Source organism: Lontra canadensis, unplaced genomic scaffold (assembly GCF_010015895.1).
Source record: "Lontra canadensis isolate GAN:19392208 unplaced genomic scaffold, GSC_riverotter_1.0 scaffold15, whole genome shotgun sequence".
In the NCBI taxonomy this organism is placed as follows: domain Eukaryota; kingdom Metazoa; phylum Chordata; class Mammalia; order Carnivora; family Mustelidae; genus Lontra; species Lontra canadensis.
Window position 1 is genome coordinate 16,581,183 of NW_022631009.1, and position 18,112 is coordinate 16,599,294.

The 18,112-nt window shown below is 32.6% G+C and overlaps 1 protein-coding gene across 46 annotated transcripts in view; it reads right to left on the reverse strand.

The window, feature by feature from the left end:
• RIMS2 (regulating synaptic membrane exocytosis 2) overlaps window positions 1-18,112 on the reverse strand; it is a 586,269-nt gene that overhangs the window by 140,054 nt on the left and 428,103 nt on the right. For 22 of the 46 annotated variants that reach the window (XM_032858499.1, XM_032858498.1, XM_032858497.1 and 19 more), the window contains one exon: window positions 11,756-11,856. The exons of the other annotated variants lie outside the window; for them this stretch is intronic. In XM_032858499.1, the coding sequence (XP_032714390.1) occupies window positions 11,756-11,856 (101 nt within the window). The remainder of the gene's footprint in view (window positions 1-11,755; window positions 11,857-18,112) is intronic. 46 annotated transcript variants of the gene reach the window in all.

The following is an 18,112-nucleotide window of genomic DNA, read 5'->3' on the forward strand; positions in this document are numbered from 1 at the left end:
CTCCCTGATTAACTTATGAACGCCTAGACTGGAAGGAATTTTGCCTGCCTGCCTGCCTCCCTTCTTCCATCCCTCCTTCCTTCTTCTGCTTTCAAATTCTCTTTCCTTACTCCCTCCTTTTCTCCCTTCCTTCCTCCATTCACTTAGTCTTTCATTTTATTGCTCCTCATTTGATTGTTTCCCTGGAAATTTTTTGGTCTTTTAATGTTCCAGCCAGAAACCAGAATTACAGCTGATCAACTTCAGAGACACACCAGGCATGCAGTTCTGAGTTGCAGAAAAGAAAAAGCTACTAACTGTCCCCTGAGATTATGTTCAGACACACAGAAGAGGACTCATTTATAACCACCCTTGGTTTAAGAAAAAAGTCCAGGATGTGATATGGTGAGTGCCCTGAAATGTGTAAGCCTGACAATTCACAGACCTGTACCCTTGGAGCAAATAATACTTTATATGTTAATAAAAATAATTAATAAAAAAAAGAAAAGTCCAGGAAAGTTATTTGGTGCTGAAACATACTTATTGTTATTCACTCGTCACTGAGTCATTAAAAAGAAACCACAATATTTTAAAGCTGAAAGTGATCTCAGAGAGAATGTAATCTAGCTTCTTAATTTTATCGAAGAGAAATTTAAGAAACAGAGAAGTGAATTGACTAAGCTTGTATGATTCGTTAAGATTGAAGTCTTTCAATTTCTTTTCATTAAAAAAAGTGTTTCATTAAAAAATAATTTCATGTTTAATGGGAGATTAGGCAAGCACATGTAAAACCTAAGTCATTTCTTTTTAAAAATTCATATTTTTAAGTATATACTTCAGAATAAAGATTTTCTTCCTTTTCTGAATTTTAAAACTCTACCTAAAACAACCTGCATAATAGAATACAAAAACTACAACTGGATGGATCTTAAACAAATAAAGCTTGAAAGTAATTAAAAAAACAGTATCTTGCAAACGAACTTGAATAAAAAGATAAAGATGTTTTATGTCCCATTGAAATAACTCTTTTACATTCCATTTAAAATTCAGGTCAGCTTTTTTTGGGGGGGGGGGCGGTTGGGGATAGACAGAAAATGGTAATGGGTTTAAGAAGTAACATGTTCTTACATGATTCTACCTTGAAGACTAGTAGCTTTGCTATGAATATGCCTGGTCATGAAAAGGGCCAATCATAAAAATCACAGCCATTTTCTTAGTTAGTTAGGAAGTTATATTGAACTAGTGTATTTTGGTTCATCCATGACAATGAAGTTCAACTGTAAGGCTTTTCTTTTATTACCCCATATCACTACACGATAGATAATAAAAATAAGTATTATTACTGGGCATATCCATGAGCCAAGTCAAGTTCTAGACCCTCTAAAACAACATTTCTACCTCTCGAAGTTATCACCAGCCAAAAGTTCCTCTTCTTATAGGTTAGCTATATTATTTCCAGACTAGAGTATTATTGGCAATCTTAAAAACCGATGAAATAGAAATATTCAAAATTCCGTATTTAGGAAAACAGAAAATTTATTTTGCTAATAATATCTGTAATTCTTCCAGTTGAGGAAAAATGAAAACTAATTTTTGTGCTCATGAACAAACTGTTACATAATAAAATTGTAGACATGTTCAAATTCTAATTGGCCAAATTAGATTGAAAGTATAGGTACAGACAGCTCCATGCTGCTTTACTTGACTGACTGCCTAATGGACTAAAGGTTTTGAATTATGTGTCAATTCTAACCTAGTTGTCAATTATTTCATGTGAAGTAATAGGCTAAAATATTATACCTATAAATTTATTCACTAAATTGTAATTAATATGCCATCAATTAATTTTAAAATACATAGATTCAATCCTTTTTAAGAATATTATCTAATAGAGAGCCTGGCCCTGATCAGAGATTGCTGAATCACTTAGATGAAGAAAAGGAAATATTGAAAATCTACTTCAAACTTCATTTAAATAGTAGGCCATGAGATTAAATGATTTGCTTAATTAATGATGAGGTTGCCTAAAACCCAACTGTTAGTGCATAGTGGGTTTTTCTTTTCCCAGTGCAGCCTTCGAAGTACCATGTATTTGTATAATACTTCATAGATTACCAGGTTCCCTCAATTTTTACACAGAAAAAAAGCTGGGTTGTGAAGAACTAACAACTGGGCAGTTTTTCCAAAGTCTTATCACATAAGCAGTAGACTTTCAGACACAAATCAATAATCATATGCATGTTACAAAATTTGCTTCTGACTCTCACGCAATAATCTACCCATACCCCATCCCAGGATTCATATCCTGTCCTAACCTTGGTACAAAATACTTGACATTCACCTCCTCTATAGCTTTTTCCAAACATATACCACCCCTGACACTCTAGCTTCTTCTCAGCATGGATGCCCATAATCTAGAAAAATATCCCATTGAGCGTTTATTATAGCCAAAACAAAGTGCTTACCCTAGAGAGACTACCAAGATGAAAAAATATACAGTCCCCATTCTCAAGAAGGTAAAAAAATAAGCAAATAACTATCATATAAGGCAGAGTATATGCATTTTAGGAGGTGATAAATGCCATGATTGGTTCAGAAAGTATATATGTTTTCACATCTGTTGTTTCAAATATTCTTATACTTGTAATTTTTTAAAAAAATACTTAATGCTTCTAGATCACAGGGACTTTGAGTTGGAAATACTATTTCTGCCCTACTTATCACATTTTCTTTCTTCTTGATTTCCCATATTCTCCTTGATTCTATAAAGCAAGATCTCTCTCCTCTTGGTGACCCATATCATTAATCTCCTATATTCCTTATAAGATATACTAGTTGTCAGCAAGCCAGCAACTCTGGAGGCCTGATGAAAGCAAAGGTGAATGAATGAGTTTATTTTTTTTGGGGGGGGGGATAAAAGAGAAATGTTTTTCCTCTGTATTCTTAGGCAGTATACTAAAAGAAATTATGATCTTGGCAATAGCACCTGTCATTCATAGACTGACCCGTTTAGCAGCAAGTTGTTGAATACAAATTACTTAAAATTCTTTTGTCAGTTTTTAGCAACACTAGAATTACTAAAAAGGGAGAAATTACAATTTCTTCTGTAATTTTATCGTGTTCTATAACATATAAATTGCTGTCTCAGTAATCTCAAATGATTTCTTCATAATTAAAAAATATTCTCGTCATATTTCTTGGCCTGACATGTGGTTAGATAGTATTAGGTAGCAATTCACAAATATATGTAAAGAAAACAGACCCATAGATTGAATGTCAGAATAAAATTATAACCAAAAAAACCATACTGAAATTTAAATGTGGTTTTATCACTAAGAAAAATAATTTAAAAAATGAACTTGTTGTCACAAAAACAAAATATCTCATCTTCAAGGATGTGATAATGTAGTTGATGAAATAGAAAAAGGTACGAAAATTTTAAAAAATCATAAAGCTTGAAACAAAATAGCTATATTTAGTTACTTATCTTAAAATTTCTATTTGTATTATAATCAAGTATGATTTTATAAGGCAGCAAAGTTATTTTAAAAGGCCGCTGATTACTTTGATTACTGAACCATTTGATTATTTGAACCATTAAATAGTTATTTAATGGTTCAACTGTATATCCCCCGAATTCATATACTGTAGTTCTAATTCCTAGTAACTCAGAATACGACTGTATTTGTGGGCTTTTAAATAAATAAGGTAAAATGAGCTCATATGGCCAGGCTCTAATCCAATATATAGGGAGATGACCATGTAAACACATAGCAAGAAAGTAGCCATCTGCAGCCAAGGAAAGGGGTCTCAGAATAATTTCATCTTGGCCCTCAAGCCTCCAGAACTTTGAGAAAGTTAATTTCTTTTTTTTTTTAAGTTACCTAGTCTGTGGCATTTGTTATGACAATCCTACCCAACTAATACAAGATGTTAAGGAAAAAAGGAACCTCAAGTTAGAAACTTTTGAATTCAAAGATTAACCACACATAAAAATATCACATTTCTAAAATTCTATTAAAATTATTTACCATTAAGTTTTTAACTGTAGATCTTTTACATAAAGTGAGGTATATTTGTATCTATGGGATAAGCAAGAAATGAATAGCTGTTGCTTCTTTCAGCTAAAATTTGGGGAAGAGAAATTCTATTTTGGCTCAGAGTTCTAGGGTGTGTGCATGTGTGTGTACATGTGTACAAACAGATAAATTTATGTGCAAAAATAATTTATCTCTCTCTCTCTCTTTAAACTAAAACTGAAATACAACCAGCTTACTAGGGAGTAGAAATTGTAAGAAAAATAATTTTGGGTAGATAAAGATTTGACTTAACTAGTAAAAAAATACAACCTTAATCAATTTTTAGTCTTTTAACATTATCATTAATTTTTATATTTTTCCTCCTTTTCCACCCACATATTTTTAGGATTACCTTAAAGATATGCTTACCTCTACCTAGTAGATTATCAACAGCAACAAATACAGACCTGAACCCCCAAGGATTTTGCTAAGGAAAGTTATCTGTTGGAAATGATTCTTCTTTTTCTTCTTCCCCATCATTACCATCATCATAACACAGCAAACATGTATGTATTTCTTATTATATTCCAAACTCTGTTTAAGAGTTATACATGTATATAAATAGAATTAATCTTGAAAACAGTCCAAAAGTTAGGTACTATTATTAGCACATCTTCTGGAACAAGAAACCTAGGCACAAGGATGTTAACAAAGTTGCCCAAGGTCATACAAATAATGACAGGTAAGATTGGAGTCCAGGCAATTTGGTTTTTGAGTTCAAACTTGTAATACACTCTGCAGCCTATATGTAATCATAATTGCTAAAAATAAATTGGAAAGTGACTAACAAAACTGGCTTTATCTCTCCATTACAGTAATCAAGACTTCACTCATTGTGCTGTGATCATGGCTGCTATTATGGTTCTAGGCAACGCACCCCATTAGCATGAAGGTGTACTTCCAATGGCCCCTTCGTCCTCGATGATGCATTGATTATCCCTTTACTTATTTCAAAGGTAAAGGAAGAAATATATATAGAAATTGTTTAGTTACTTTTAAATTCTAGTTTGGCGGACATTTAATATAATATAAATGAGAAATCTACCCTCATAGACATGAATAAGAAACTCTAGAAGAGGGAAAAATAGGACATGAAGTCTTTTACAATATGATTTTATCTGGTTCCTTTTTCATTTCAATCTCCAACTTTCTTTTCATTAGGTTTATATAGCCATTTGTCAATTTTGTAGGTGAGGCTGAAAGTTTTTTTGTTCAAGCCTTGGTAAGATTACCACTAATATCTCTTGTACTTGTAGCACCGTATTATATGGCTGCTCTTACTTACTAGCTTAATAATCTAGATTTTTAAATCTGGTTTTATTTCTCTCTGTAAATATACTTGGAAAAGGAACAACCAGAGAGTGATTGTAAAAAAGTACACAGCAGATGACTACTAAGAGGCTTGGAGGCTTGGAGGCTAGTCTGGTCTGGGCAAGCAGCCAGACAGTCCAGAAGGGTGTGGCCTGGTTTGGGGCCAGGAAGCAAACTACAGGGCGGGTACTTGGACAAAATGTATTCTCAAGAGGTGGAGGAGAGGGAGAGAATATTAAGAAGGGACAGCAGCACCCAGGACTCAGCACATTTTCTCAGAAACTTGGTGGCTAAGTTTGGCAGTTAAGAATGCTTCTAGGTATGTTGGCTAATCCAATTTAAATTAAACAACAAAAAAAGAATGCTTTTAGGTAAAGTAATTTGTTTGTTTTTCTTCCTAGGCTTGCATATTAGCCACTTTCAGTCAATTCCTTAAGTTTCTCTTGGGATTTCGCTACAGACCTTGAAGCTAGGTCTAACCAGAAGGTTAAAGAAGGTTAGAGAAATAGTGTGTTTCAATGAAGAAATCTGGGTGCAGCCCCTGGCATCCTCGCTGTGGCCTCTTCATCAGGAGGTGGTAAGATTTCCTCACCTAGCTTGGGATGGAAACCACAGGTAAGTAATCTTAATTCTGATTTTTACAAATGAAATCATTCTGTTCCATATTTGGCCAGATGAAGCCTTGCAGGAATTTTTTGAACATCTGAATCCTCCTTCTGTTCCAGAAACAATAAACTGCTTCTTCCAAGAAAGGACGCTTCATTACGTCTGATGGGACATTTTAACTTATTCCTGGAGGGCTTTGCAGGGGAGAGACTGAGTTACTGAGATCACGCCTATTAGAATTCTCCTGCTCTATTTATCAGATGATTCCATCTGACTAACACTGGCACGATGGGGTCTGTTTCATGTGAATACCGGGTTCTCCTGGGAGCTTGAGAAGGGATTCTGCAACCACATTTCCTCCAGTGGGCACAAAGCCGAGCTCAACTGTTCTGTTGCTGGACTGTGTTATATGCTGCCAGCAAATCAACCTGTCTGCTCAGGCCAATAAAATTTGAGCATTTTATTTCAATCATTGCTACAAAATTAAAACGGATCCTTCATTTCTTCACTTCTGCTAAATGCATGTATTTTTATGAATTAATAATTTGTACAAGGCCACCTATCCATGGTTTAAATTTTACTTTTTATAAATTTCATCTTTCAGTGTTCAGTTCCATATACATCACCGCTATTAAGGAGCATTTCCTGTTAAATGCCCATGCACTTTCCAAGGGACAGCCCCATTTAACATCAGCCTTGATAACATAATTTCTTAATTTCAGTAATTTAGTTTGTAGTTTCCCATCACCCATTATGTTCCAGTCTCTCATTTTTAATCTCCATATCCCTTGAAGATTCATAAATTCTTTCCCCTTAAGTCTTATTTTTCCTTTTAAATCTCTGATGCTTGAATTCTCTGAGAACCTAGGGACCATTCCATGATATTTGAGTTACCCTGAAATCCTTCTCATTAGCTCCACTATCACTTTACTACTTCTTTTCAACCTTGTCATTTTAATTTCTGGTATCTATGACTACATCATTATTCCAAAAATAAAAACCAATCTTATGGGCACCATGTATTCAGCATTTAATCCCTAACGGCTAAGCCATTCATATACATCATCTCATTTTACCCTATCATCACCCTAGGGAGCAGGTCTCAAAGCCCAGTGTAATAGATAAAGAAACTGAGCATAAAGGGTCAACCTACCCAAAGTCAACCATGGGGGCATTGCCTGGCTCCCAGCTGTGTGTCTATCTACTACACTACCCGACATTGATGTACTAGTCACACTGTGAGGCCACTGGAGTCTGCAAACGCTCCTGTTCACAAACAGCAAACTTACAAATAACCAATAGGCAGCAAGTCCGAACCTGCCCCAGCCTGTCTCCCTCTCCTGGTGCCCCTTTGACCTATGTCTTGGAAATCAATTTAAAACGCCACAGGCTGGCCTTGACAGTGTATCCTCAGTGTGGAGAAGAGAGTAAGCTCTAATAAAAGGAACAGCTTAGTTAACAGTGGGGACCTAGTTGTCAAAAATACTTTAAGTGAAATTGTTTTCATTGATATTGTTTGCAATTCCATCAGTGTGAGTTTTAGTTGTATTTACAGATTTAAAAAACTGAAATTATTTCTGTGTGGTTATGTTATTCGTATTATAATGTAAATTACTTGAGTTAGGTTGTTTTCCTCTTTGAAATCGGTGAATGGATCCCTAGAGGATAAAAAGCCTGGGAACAAGGTGACAAGAAGTGGGATCAACTGTGCACAATGAATGGAGAAAGACCCTTTTCCTCTTTTTTACTACACTGTCCTCTGCTCCCTGAACACTAAGTCAGTCTATTGGATTAAGGGTTAGATGCATAAATATAGCCTTTTGGTTCACATTTGAAAAGTTCTGGGCACTTGTGGGCTTTCTTACTTAATTCTAGGGAGATAAATAAGAAAACAAAATTATAATATGATATTTATATATAACACTGTTATAATAAGAGTAAGATATTTTTGTGGGAACACAAAATTACTTAATTACTTAATTTTAAAAATAGCATTATTTCTACAGAGATAAAAGCTTTGATTTCCAAATAAATGCTGTACCAATGAACTGTTTAGCATTCTCTATGGAAATGTTAGGGACTACCCTTTTAAAAAAATATCTTCCAGGATCATTATAAAATAATAAACATGGCTAAGTAAAAAAATAAACATTATTTATTTAAATAAACATTACCAAATTCTCCATATTAATTTTCAGGTATAGTTACACATCAACATTCAATTATTGCTAATTATTTTAATTAGCAAGCAGGGTAGTTGGTCTATGCCGAATTATATTTTGCACTGTTAAATTTAATAGACAAATCACTTTTCTTCTGAACCAATGAAGAGCAGAAAATATTGATTTTATAGGAAAAATCAATGTTGCTCCTTAAATTTCTGTTGAGAATAGAATAGACGAGTTAAGCTGGGATAAAGAGAGGCATGGGGGTTCACCAGCTACATAGCTAAATTCTGCTTTGAGGGAAAACCCCTTAAGAAATCATCTACTGGTTAAACAGGAAATATGTCTGCACGTGTTTTTTATGGCTCTTCTTTGATACAAATTTTCTGTCTTCAAATTTCCTAGTATACTTAAAATATTCTTAGATAGTAACCTGGTAGTTACTGTTTCTACAGATGCTTTCAAAGTCAGTTACTAAGGAGAGTTTTAAAAACTTAGTAAGAATTGTTTACAACTATCAGTACGGAAAGCTTGAAAAATTCAGGGATATAGTGCCATTTAAAATGTGGCTTGTGTAATTAAAAAAAACACTTCACTAACACTAAATTAGATTCCACCAAAGCTTCTTAATAGCCTTTCTGAAATTTCAGGGAGATAGCTTGGAAGTATAGTATAGGCTCCATTTGTTTGATGTTTGGGATTTGGTCTTAGTTATCTTAAATTTGAGAATCAGGTCATCTATGAATGATAATTTCCAGGACTCAGTGGCCATGTGAACTTGGGCAGATAACTTAACTTTTCTATATCTTAGTTCTCTCATCTGTAAATGATTTTGGTCAAGAATTAGACCTAATGTATTAAAGCACATGACTCAAGAGCAAGCCTTAAATTAATCTTGTTATTACAATATAGAAGAATGAGAATACAAGCTATATTTATATTGAATTATTTATGAATAATTAAAAGGACAGATGTTGTCAAAAATTTTAATCTAAGAAACTATTAATATGAAAATGAATAATAACTAAATCTATATATACTCTTGACTGAAAAAGTATCTTCTGTAATTTTCTTTTTGATCCATGACAGAGAAGATCAAGTTAGGGATGATGGGGACATAGATGACCCAGCAAAGATAGTTCCACATCAGTAAATAATTTGTGGGGTAATGAAATAGAGTTGTGTTTTGGACCCTTTAAAGAAGTTGTACCTTAATGGCTGAAATACATTTTTAGTTAAGCTGAATGCATAACCTCAGTAACAGAAAACATAATGGTAAGTGTTTGATAATCAAGTGGGATGTTATAAACTATGAGCACCTTGTAAAGGTGTCAGATAATCTAATTTCAACGTCTCCATTTTTTTAATGATGTCATTCATCATGGCTTCCAGCTAAGACCCTAATAGAGGAAGTCAATTTTGCAAGCAGCTCACCTTAGAGCAGTAGTTCTCAAACTTTGGTGTACATCAGAATCCCCTGGTAGGTTTGCTAAAATACAGGGACTCTACCCCCCAGAGTTTTGATTAAGTACATGGGCCAGAGAATTGCACTTCCAGAATTTCTCAGGTGATGATGTCACTGGTCTGGGACTCTACCTAGAAAACCACTTCCTTACAGAATACCAATGAAATTATATTGCTTAATATAATTAGTCCTTTGCCAAGATTTAAATCTTCTCCAGCCCAAAATAATTGGCATCAAAGTTATAAAACTTTGAAGATTCAAGAATTAATTTATTTATGAATTGGAATGGAATCAAAACTTGTTTTTGTTTTTTGTTTTTTTAAATAATCTGGAGCAATGCCTCTTATATTCCACTGGTCCATTCTCCTAGAGCAAATTTCTGTCAGGTATCTATAGCAAGAATCATTGGTGTTGCATCTAGGGACTCGTTTTTATTGTATAAACAATGGGAATTATACAACCGACCCAGTTTCCCCTTCTGCCTTTGCTGCTTTTTAGGAAGCTCACAGTCAAAACACTCGCTTCACAAGCCACAGGTATACAGGGTCTCATATTACACATTTTGTTCCCACCCTTTACTTCTACTGTTATGTTGTTTTGCTTGACTTCATTTTCCCTTCATACTCATCTCTTCATTGACTACTATTGAGAGTATTATATGTACTTTAAAAAATCATCTACATTCTTTCCTAAAATATAGCAGGAGATTAAAAAATTGATATTGTTAGTTGAAGACATGTTTCTAGAAGTTTTAAGATCCTCTTTTGTTAGGATGACATGCTTTGGTCTTTGAATTATACATAGTGAAGGAATGAGAGATTCGAGTATAAGTGATGTCACAAAAGGTCAAGTGTATCTATTTAGCCCTAAGAAGAAATACCAACAAAGTACCTGGGAAAAGACATAGGTATCATTTCGGACATTAAGCTCAAAAGATTGGTAGGTATCTGAAACACTGTATCATTATAAAACTATTTTCTATGAAATTCACTGAGCCTATTTGAAATTATTCATATTTTTATTTTAGAAAATAAATATATTTTAGGGCCTGCTAAGTAAAAGCAGGGCTTTATTTGTCTTGAATTTACCTTTCTCTGGCTTTAGGCCTGTGTCATTTCCAGGACATCTGAACTCTGTGAGGAACAATCCTACATTGACCATGTCAGTATTTGCGTAATTTTGGGAAGAGATTGGTGATTTGGAAGTTGACGTTGATGTGAAAATCTGTATCTCCTTTAGGTGGTACAGTGGGGAAACTAAAAAGTATGATACTGACCACATATGCTTACCTAATGTAATCAGTTATGCTTTACTTAGTAAGTATGACTTCACCAAATAACGAGTATAATGGACAGGAACTAAAGTTTAAGTGGGTAAAGTTAAAAAAGACCTAAGTGTAAAAAATTGACACTACTTTTCTCTAATACACAGATATCTATAGACCACAAATACTACACGATTGCAATGATCACATTACTAAGTCACAGAACACATAGTAACTAAATGTTATGAGTAAATTTTGCTATTTTCATTCTCTTATTAAATCTTAAATAGGTACATCAGAGCAGTCTTTTCATGACTTTGCCCGTAAATAATATCATGAACCTAAAAACGTTTTGAAAATATAAAAGCAACAAAGGGCAGGAATCTTCCCTGGTAGACCTCAAACCTCAACTTGTTCCCAAAAAGTAGCTCCAAAAAATGCTCACTAAAAAATACCTCTTGAACTTACATCTCATATGAATATATATTTTGTTCTAGTAACTCATTATTAAACCAGAATCAACTGAAATACTATAAAATTGAAAAAAAAAATCTATGTACAGAAAAACCACAGCCATTCTTCCTAAACATTTTTGAGGGCGTTAGACCCTTGTAGGTTCTACAAAATAAAAAATTCTAAAAGATTTGTTCTTCAGATCATTTATGAGTTTCAGATCTTTAATTTCCTATATTATATAATGACTTTTTTAGTAAACAACTTAAAGTTGGAATATAAAACACATTATAAATTTTAGCATTTGGTATCATGGGGCCATTGCATTATATGTTTGTGTCTAACTAGTCTGCGTTCAGAAGTTGAAGAGAATCTAACGGTTTCATATGATTAATTGTTTATATTACAACTTTTAAAAAGAAAAATGTCTTGCCTTTGAATGGTAATCTTGCTCCAGTCTGGGATCTGATCCGGCTACCTGTTTGTATTTGTTAATTTTCATTTGGCGATTTCTCTCCTCTATATCCATAGCACCTATCGAGTAGAAAAAAACCCATAAAATTAATGTTCAGTTCTTATTTCTGAGCCCTTACAGGATGTAATAATAGAATAATAGAAGAAATGCTAGGCTGATATGGTATTTTCATTCAAGGTAGTACATACAAATTAAAATATCATATTGTTTCTTAGATTTATTTAAAGTATGCAATTTGGTGAATAAAAGCATGATTACTAAATATGTAAAAAAATTTAATCTGAATAAAATGTAAATGAATTTTAACAGAACAACAAATCTTAACCAGAAAACACTTTCTGGTACATGTATGCCCAGGAGAATATATTTGACAGCACATAAACTTGACAATAGTAATACTATAAATAAAAACTTTGGCTTGTGATTCATCAGGATTTGATTATTTACTGAAAAATAGCTGTAAGTCTAATTGGTTTCAACTACAATTTTACAATTGTGTTTAGAAACTATTCTCATAAAATTAGCCCACGTGTTAGAGCAGGTTTCCCGAGCTTACATATGGATCTTTTGAACTTGAATTTTCTAGAAATAGCATCAAGAAAGAGGTACTGGGAATAATACTCCTGAGAATATACCATTCCAGTAAAGGCACAGAGTATACCTGAGATCATTTCAGGAAAAAAAAAAAATGCAAGGAGGTGAGAAAGTGAGATGGTAAACCGATTACAAAATGAGACTAATAATTCTCTATAACGGGTCCTACTTCCAAAACATCAATTATAGATGTTAAGAGGGCCTTTAAAAACTTTGGTTAGAATAAGAACTAAATTCAGTTAGCAAATCTTAGCAAACGTGAAAAGCGTTTTTATGTTATATTTATAACTTTTATTAAAGAGATTTTACAGGAAAATTCCATTTCTCATAAGTACGTATAATGAGATTATGTTCACAAAATCCCAATTGTATACTACAAATCTACAAACTGGGAAAAATAATCATAGCTTATTGGGCTCAGTGGGTATCAACAACAATAAGTCATCATGTAAATTCATAACCACTGAGTGTGGGGAGGAATGTAAACATATACATATATAGCTCTTGCTTAACTGAAAACTGAAGTAAAGATCTCTAGACAAAAGTATGTTTATTCAAAAATAAGTATTTTAATACTTATCCTGAAGAAATCTCATGGTATATCAGATAATTCTTGTTGGTAACAAATTTTAAGTAAAAACCGATTAATTTAAAATAAGATTTTAAAAAAAGAAAAAAATTCAAAAAGGAGTAGGAAAATCCTAAATAAAAGAATGTATAGTCTATATTACATGACCTCTAAGTATAACAGTAAATTTAAGTCAATTATTCAATAAAGTGAGGTAATTTGTTCCTTTTAAGAGTCTCGTTTTAATAATGATTTCATTAAATCTGTGCCAAATTATAAAATAGGGATATGTCATATTGATATAAATTGGATGATACATAAAATTGAGTGAGTGATATGAATGTAGAATACAGTGAAGTATAAATGTCTGTCAGCCTATTTAAATACAATTTTGAAATTATTTGTACCTTAAGAGCTATTCTCAGGTAAATATGTTTATTTTCTCCAAGGGCAGGGAAACAAAAAAGCCATCCCACATCCAAAAAACTATGTGAACTTAAAGAATATTACCTAAATTGAGTGTTTGGGAAGGTCTCTGAAAAAATTTCATTTTTGATATCATGGTAGCAAGATAGTATATTAACATAAATAGCACCAACAGACAAAGAAGCTTGAACACATTTTATATATTCATATTTAAATATATATACATACACATAGATGTAAACACATACATACATACATATGCATTTTCTAATATTTAGACTATTTGCTGGACATCAGCCTCCTATGAAGCTGCATCAAATTCTTTTTAATTACCATTGTGATATATACTGGCAGAAGCTGACAAACTTGTTCTGTAAAGGGCCCATAGTAAGTATCTTAGGCTTTGCAGACTATATGTTTTCTATCACAACTCTGCCCCTATAACACGAAAGCAGGTATAGACAATACATGTACAAATGAATGTCACTGTTCTATTAAAACCTTATTTACAAAACAGGCAGCAGGCCTGATGTGGTCTGTGGTCCATGGTTTGATAATCCCTGAATTAAAGCAAAATGGTTTTTTTGTTTGTGTTAAAAAAAAAAAAAGCACAACACATTGATTTAATATTGCTTCACAAAGAAGCCTTTCTCCTTAGTAATGGTTTAAAGATTTTATAGAATCCAGTTTATGGAACATCATTCATATTTAACAGATCACTGGGGGTCTAAGAAGAATATTAATTTGTATTTGCTGTAAGTAAACAAAGATGTAAATAGAGAGAGTGATAAAATTATTTAAATATGTTATCAACTAAATTCCAATCTCAAACACATCTCTCATCTCCAGACTCAATTACCATCTACAGACAGACCTTAGATTAGAAGATTCTTTGTTAAGAGCCTCAACTAATGAAATCTCAAGTGACCACCTTACTGGGTATACAGTCAACAAACTTGGGTAAATATACATTTAACTTACAACTTGAAATTCTCCTAGGTGGCTAATCCTTAGGACAAACAGTAACCAGACATTCCTTTCTTCAAACTGTTTGGCTCTTATGAAGTCGTCCATTTCTCTTCTACATTTTTATCAACATATTCTCATAAAGAAAACACTTCACAATGATATCCTTAGAGAGAAAAGTATCCTACTGGTAAAGAGATTCATCATAGGAAATATAAAACTGTCACCTGTTGAAACTCCCCAAACACTTGATAACAATATGGATAAAGTGTAGCTTTAACAAATCTAATTGACTTTCATAAAATACACAGACATATAATAATTGGAATCTGAGCATAGAACAAAATATATATGAGATATTTTTCTGATTGAGGTTAAAGAAGACTATTACATGTAGTACAGTATGTACTACTACATGTATGTACAGTAGAAACATATCTTTAAAATTTAAGTATATTTTGCCAAACCATTGAGGAAAGGAAAAAATTACTTTTAGTAACTATCCTATTGAATCCTAGATTACAAACATTTCTTCCAAGAAAATATGAACAAAGTGGAAGAGGAACAAAACAAGACTACAGACAATAATGATGACAGTGACAGAATTAACATATTCCAAATGAACAAAGCTAAAAGGGCCAAATTCACATAATCTTTAAATGCATGTAGGTATGTACCAAATAAAGTGCAATAAAGAAAAAGGTAAACCAGTGTATACAATCTCTACTTGCCCACTTAAAGATGATGATTACAGAGGAGAAAGCATGGTTATTTATGTCTCTTTTCTAGTTTCAGTAAGAAAGACTATAAAGATAACCTATTAATGTCTTTCACTGGTCAGAGGACTAGAAATTGTTAAAATGACTACATAAGATGTAATGAGAGAAATAAGAATAAATAAAAATGTACTTGAGATAAAAGAGAAACATAGTATTTTGTTTGGTTATTTTCAAAGGCCAAGCCATTCAAAAAGAAAATACTGGGGCGCCTGGGTGGCTCAGTGGGTTAAGCCTCTGCCTTCGGCTCAGGTCATGGTCTCAGGGTCCTGGGATTGAGCCCCGCATTGGGCTCTCTGCTCAGCGGGGAGCCTGCTTCCTTCCCTTCCTCTCTCTCTCTGCCTGCCTCTCTGCCTACTTGTGATCTTTCTCTGTCAAATAAATAAATAAAATCTTTAAAAAAAAAAAAAAGAAAAGAAAAAGAAAATACTGTCCTTGACTTTCATTGAATATTTTAACTGTCTTTCAGTATCTGTTAACTGCGAAAAAAATTTGTTTTTCAGACTGAGTCACTGACAGCTTTTTTGACAGAAAAATTGATGGTCATTTATATGAATGTTTTCCAAAGTACCTGATGTACAATGATAAAAAGTAAATTGTTTAAAAATACAACATATTTGGTACTGTGTATCAAAAGGGTTTACAATGGTCAAACCTTTGAATCTGAAATTTCACTTCCTAGGATTGTTCCTAAAGAAATCAATGTGCAAGATGTACATGCAAGTAGATTTATTGCTACATTGTTTGAAAATTGTAATGGCCTAGGAAAATAAACTCTAAATGTCCAACAATAAGAGTTAGTAAACTGCACTTGTGGTATAGCTACAGAATACTATGATGTATCCATGAAAAAGATGTGCATGTACATTCACATACATAAATGTAAAATAAAGACATTGCAATTTGTAATTATAACAGATTAAATGATGATATAGTACTATAGTTTATAAGTGATAATTTAAAAAACTATATATATTCATAAAAATCTGTATACATATAACCTATACAAAAGACAAAGGGAGGGAAAAAATTAAGATTTATATACCAGAATGTTATTGCTGGTTATTGAAATTAAGTGCTATTATTTTCTTATTTGGGTTAATATATAGCTTATAAAATGCCCAGAAAGGCATTATATAGAAGAAAAATATTACTTTAAGAACACAAAACATAATGTTTTTGTGAAAAAAAAAAAAAAGACAAATTATTCTGTTTGAAAACCTGTACTTTTGCCATGACTCGATAATGGTGCTTTGGAAATAAATGTTAAATAATTTTTAAATGCAAATATACAACCATTCATTTCTTAATTTATCTAAGGGATATAGATTTATTTTTTTTTCATTGCTTAATTTATATTAGGGATATATATTTATTTGTTAAATAAAAACATTTGGGTGTATTTATTGAAAATGCTGTATAATGAGAAATATTTCCAAACATAATAAAGTGCAGATCTTTTCAATTTTTATAAATATTAAAACAAAAAGTGACCTGGCATGTTTTAAAATTTTCCTTATGATAGACTTAAGAAAATATGCAGCAAAATTTTTCAAAGTTACTTTAAAATGATTTCTTCCTCATCACTTCCTAATCACTTCTTCCTAATCACTTAATAAATTTTGATCTTTTTATACTAAAATTTTATTATGTACTAGAAGCTCATAAGAAGTACACTTTTGTTAGCTAAATTATTTGCCTAAATGCATATAATGCAGAGACTAACAAACAGAGGAACAAGTTAAATTTTAAAAGTATGGGAATAAATATTGAGATAAAAATAATAAATTATATATCAGATTATTTCCCCTTCAGTACTGGGACAAATGGGAGCATTTTCTTTTAAAGTGTAAACAAATGTAATCTTTTTCTTTAAGTTTTTAATTTAAATTCCAGTATAGCTAACATATAGTATAATATCAGTTTCAGGTGTACAATATAGTGATTCAATGCTTCCTTACAACACCCAGTGTTCATCACAAGTGCACAATCCCCATCACCTATTTCCTCCACCACCCTGCCCACCTCCCCTCTGGTCACCATCATTTTGTTCTTATAGTTAAGTCTATTTCTTGGTTGGCCTCTCTTCTTTTCCCTTTGGTCTTAATCTTAACTGTGTAACTAAGATATACACATTTCAAGGAGTGCTTATTTCAAAATCAATCAATTCTGAGGATGTCTACTCTGGTTACTAGGAGCTAACACTGGGAATGAAAGAAAATATAATGTGATTTGGTTTATAATATGTTTGCTTATAAAATGATGTTTCCTTTTGTTCTAGGAATGTAGGCAGACTGAACACCACATGTGCTTAAGTGAAAAAACATGGAAATTAACTGAAACACAAAGAAACTTACAAAACTATTGTACTACCTTGAAGCTCATAGGCTTGTAATTTATGTTCTAAGCCTTGACAACCTATTTTAGATATTTAGGTTACCTGTTGCTGTGTATATCTATCTACTATTTCTCTGCTAACTCTGCCATATTCATTAAATAATCCTTCAAAGGAGATGTTATAGCAAACTGCTCAGATTCCTCTCCCTATAGTCAAAAGAAACTGATATTTAAACTATTTTAAGATGTTATTAGGAGTGACCTAATGATTTAAGGAAACAGAGTGTACCTGTTTTTGACATCTAAGTTCAGTAAACAGAATTACTGAGATTTTATTATTCAGAAGACTTGGATTTTAGTACCATTTTAGGCTTCAACACTTACAATCAGGATACATTTAGCTTATAGGGGAAAATCTGGGCTTTATGTATGGAGAGTATAGTGCAGATAACCATTACAGAGTTGATGGGACTTTGCAACTGTCCAGATTTAGGGTAACGGGGCTATTTTTGATACACAGGAGTGAACAAAATCTTAAAAACAGAACTGGTTTAAAAGATGAGACAAGACTTGGGTTCAAGTCTTAATTTCATAAGCCTTAAAACTGTAAGCACCCCATTTACCTTTCTGGCCATAAAATGCCATAAA